The following is a 4,195-nucleotide window of genomic DNA, read 5'->3' on the forward strand; positions in this document are numbered from 1 at the left end:
GTGCCCGCTTACCCGATGGCCTTGGCGGCCGCGGCCTGCTGCAAGAACACGGGCAGGGGGGCGGTGAGCGGGAGGACAGAGGAGTCTGCGAGGGGAGCGGCCATGAGGCAGGAGCACCCCCCACCCCCAGCCCAGGTGGCCCCGTCGGAGCGGTTCCCCACCGTTGAGGATCTTGGCCTGCAGTCTGGAGGTCTCCTTGACGGACGGTATCAGTAGCGCCACGAGGCCCTTGAGCAGCGACACGCGCACGTCGTAGTTGACCAGGTCCTTGATGAGTTCGATGGCTGGGGAAGGGCAGAGGCCTGAGGCCACAGCCCCACTCTGGCGCGAAGACCCTCGTGATCCCAGAGCTTCCCCGCACCCTGTCCTCAGGCCGACTCTCCTAGCACCTTTTACTGCCCAGCTCTGTGCAAGGCAGGGGGCTGGGGGCGGGGCGTCTGGGTTATTGAGGAGAAGGGGGCTACAGGGGAAGGAGGAGAGGTTGGATGGTGAGCTCGCCCATCAAGGCGGCCTACGGGTGACAGAGCTGGAGGCTGAGAGGCCAGCCGCCTTCGCTTGGAGGAATCCAGGTTTCATGAAGGAGGAAAGGGCTGCATCTTTTTGTTTTGCTTTGTTTCTTAGTCTGAGTCTCACTCTGTCACCCAGGCTGGAGTGCAGTGGAATGCTCACGGCCACCGCAGCCTCAACCTGCTGGGCTCAGGTGAGCCTTCTGCCTCAGTCTTCCAAGTAGTGGGGCTACAGGTCCTCACCACCACACTCGGCTAATTTTTTAAAAACAATTTATTGTAGAAATGAGGTTTCACCAAGTTGCCCAGGCTAGTCTCAAACCCCTGAGCTCAATCAATCCTCTCACCTCTGCTTCCCAAAGTACTGGGATTACAGGCGTGAGCCACAGTGCTCAGCTAGGGCTGGGTCTTTTTTTTTTTTTTTTTTTTGAGTTGGAGTCTCACTCTGTCACCCAGACTGGAGTGCAGTGGCTGCTCCCGGCCACCGCAGCCTCGACCCGCTAGGCTCCGGCGATCCTTCCGCCTCAGCCTTCCAAGTAGCTGGAACTACAGGCACGCGCTACCACGTCCCGCTAGTTTTTGATTTATTGTAGAGATGAGGTCTCACCTAGGGCTGGGTCTTTAAATGGAGTCAGGATGGAGAAAGGCAAGGGGTGAGAGGAAGACACAGCAAGTAGTGGGGGGAGGGTTGGCAAGAGATGAGAATGGGGGAGGCAAGTCAGGAGCAGTTTAGAGACACCCCCTTTCCTGACTACTCGGTAGCAGTCCTTGGCGGAGGTGCTGTGCGCAGGGCTTTCCACGCAGTATGGGCGAAGCGCTCTTTAACCACATGATAACCCCTGTTTTACATGTGCAGAAATGAGGCCTAGAGGGGTAAAGTGCTTTGCCTAAGGTACACAGCTCAGAAGTGGTGGAAACAAAAGGAGGCACAGATTTGGTTAGGAAGCGAGTGGGGACTGGAACTGATTGAGGGTATTTCCCGCAGACCTCTTCTGTGGCCACTTTCCAGTGATTCTTTCAGTCCAGCATTCACTTAGTCTCTTGCACACCTGCCTTTGAACATTTACTGTGCGGGGCTGCTCTAGATGGTAAGGATCCAAGGGTGAATTCCTTCATTCAACCAGCTCCTTAAGCTTGCACGAGCTGCAAGTGACAAATGGTGGCAAGTGCTCGTGCTAGAAAGTTGTCAGTAGGGGGCTGTGGGAGTATCTGGGAAGATGGGAGAGGACAGGATATTTTTGTAAAGAGAAAGGGACCATAAAGAGGCAGAGCTGGAGGAGAGGAGGAGATGGGGGGAGATGGCAAGGCCACGGTACGGCAGGGGAAATGCTACTCTGAACACGTATGCTTGCTCCAGGGAAGACAGGACTTGGACACGTGCTCCCCCAGCTCAGGAGGCCAGAGCTCACCTCTCTCAGTTTATTTCCAGGAGACAGGATTTAGGGAAAGTTCATGGTCCCCTGCTTAGCTCATTTGCATCCCAGAATGCACTATAGAACTAGTACTAGGATTATCTGTTTGAATAATGACAATTAACTTTTATTTCTTTGTCAAGAGACTTTAGTTAGTAAGAACATGTTTAGGACAGTTCTCTATAGTGGAAGAAAACCTTTCCTGAGCAAGTCCAAAGGCACCTCAAGTGTGAGGGAACCAGCCAGTATCTGGGGAGGCAGACAGACACACACACTCACATTCACACTCTTTCTCTCTCTCTCACATACATACAGACACACACACACACACACACACTCACACTCTTACTTTCACTCTCAGTCTCACTGAGCATGCTCTGATTTCTCTTCAGAACAAATAAGTCTTTTGCCTTTAACTAAAGATTTCCATGGAGTGAAATAGTTGTGAGCCAGTAGCCAAATTTTTTGATGTCTTGCATGTGCAGGGCTAAGCATCTTGGGTAGCAAAAGCAGATGTGTAGACCTATGAGAAAAAGCACAAAAAACCTCATCTCTACCATAAATGGAGAAATTAATGTGGTACAATGGTGTGTACCTGTACTTCCAGCTACTAGGAGGGTTGAGGGGGGAAGATCACCTGCGCCTAGCAGGTCAAGGTTGTGGGGCCATGAGCCTGCCATTGCACTCATTACACTCATCAGTGTAAGCTCTTGGGCTTTTTTTTTTTTTTCAGTTTAAGGGATGAAGTTTCACTGAGTTGCCCAGGCTATTTTTAAACCTGCAGACTCAGGTAATAATCTCACCTCAACCTCCCAAAGTGTGGGAATTATAGGTGTGAGTCACTGTACCAGTGTGATGATAATATTTTGTTTTGTTTTAGTACTTGGGCATATGTGTTTTCTTTTCTCTTTCTTTTTGAGTTGGAGTCTTACTCTGTCCTTCAGGCTGGAGTGCAGTTGAGGCAGGGTAGGTAGGATAGAGATAGATGAGATTCTTGCAGGCAGGAATAGCTTAGGTGATTAAAAATACCAGTGATCGGGCATCCAGCTGGGCACTGCCTTATCAGGACATAACTCTCTAGAACAAAGTCTGCACTGAACCAGGTATCCGAGGTACTGGGGGAGGGTGTTTTCAGGAAGAAACTGAATTGAAGTAGTAAAACAATAATTTTTACCAGTATCTCAAGATTTTCACAGGATGTAAATAAGCTCAGAAGTAGACAAGAATAGAAACTTGGACCAGCATGGGAAACTTGGCGAGACCTCATCTCTATAATAAATAAAAAAATTAGCCGGGCGTGGTAGTGCGGGCCTGTAGTTCTGGCTACTTGGAAGGTTGAGGCAGAAGGATTACCAGAGCCCAGTAGGTTGACACTGGTGCGGCTGTGAGTGTGCCACTGCACTCTAGCCTGAGCAATGGAGTGAGACTTCAACTGGAAAAAAAAAAAAAAAGAATAGAAACTTGGCCGGGCGCTGTGGCTAACACCTGTAATCCCAGCACTTTGGGAGGTGGAGGCGAGAGGATTGCCTGAGCCCAGGGGTTTGAGACCAGCCTGGGCAACTTGGCAAGACATCATCTCTATCATAAATCAAAAAATTAGCTGGGTATAATGGTGTGCACCAGTAGTTTCGGCTACTTGGAAGGCTGAGGTGGAAGGATCACCTGAGCCTAGCAGGTCGAGATTGTGGTGGCCATGAGCCTGCCATTGCACTCCAACCTGGGTGACAGAGTGAGACTCCGACTCAAAACCAAACAAACTTGTGATCAACAGGTTGTAATCTACAACATAGCACACAAATCTTAATTTAAGAAGTGGGTTGCTTAATCATCTCTAAGAAAATATACACACCAGACACAGTGGCTCAAGCCTGTAATCCCAGCAATTTGGGAGGCTGAGGCGAGATGACTGCCTGAGCTCAGGGGTTCGAGACCAGCCTGAGCAACATGGCGAGACCTCATCTCTACGATAAATAAATAAAAATTAGCCAGGCATGGTGGCACATGTCTGTGGTTCCAGGTACTTGGAAGGTTGAGATGAAAGGATCACTTGAGCCCAGTAGTTTGAGGCTGTGGTGGCCATGAGCATGCCACTGAACTCCAGCCTGGGCAACAGAGTAAGATTCCAATTAAAAAACAAATAAATAAATAAAAAGATAATATACAAAACACTCAGTTAACAACTTGTTGGGGTGCCCTTCCTCTTAAGGCACCCATGTGCTCCCTTCAGCTTGTCTTTTTTTTTTTTTTTGAGTTGGAGTCTCACTCTGTCACCCAGAC

The 4,195-nt window shown here is 49.7% G+C and overlaps 1 protein-coding gene across 1 annotated transcript in view; it reads right to left on the reverse strand.

The window, feature by feature from the left end:
• Positions 1–8: 8 nt before the first annotated feature.
• Positions 9–4,195, reverse strand: part of CUNH1orf228 (chromosome unknown C1orf228 homolog) — a 54,977-nt gene continuing 50,790 nt past the window's right edge. The window contains exons 8-9 of the mRNA XM_021717419.1: positions 162–284; positions 9–85 (exon numbers count right to left, since the gene is read on the reverse strand). Of these exons, the coding sequence (XP_021573094.1) occupies positions 9–85; positions 162–284 (200 nt within the window). The remainder of the gene's footprint in view (positions 86–161; positions 285–4,195) is intronic.

Source organism: Carlito syrichta, unplaced genomic scaffold (genome assembly GCF_000164805.1).
Source record: "Carlito syrichta isolate Samal-C Ts95f unplaced genomic scaffold, Tarsius_syrichta-2.0.1 Scaffold309730, whole genome shotgun sequence".
NCBI classification, from domain to species: domain Eukaryota; kingdom Metazoa; phylum Chordata; class Mammalia; order Primates; family Tarsiidae; genus Carlito; species Carlito syrichta.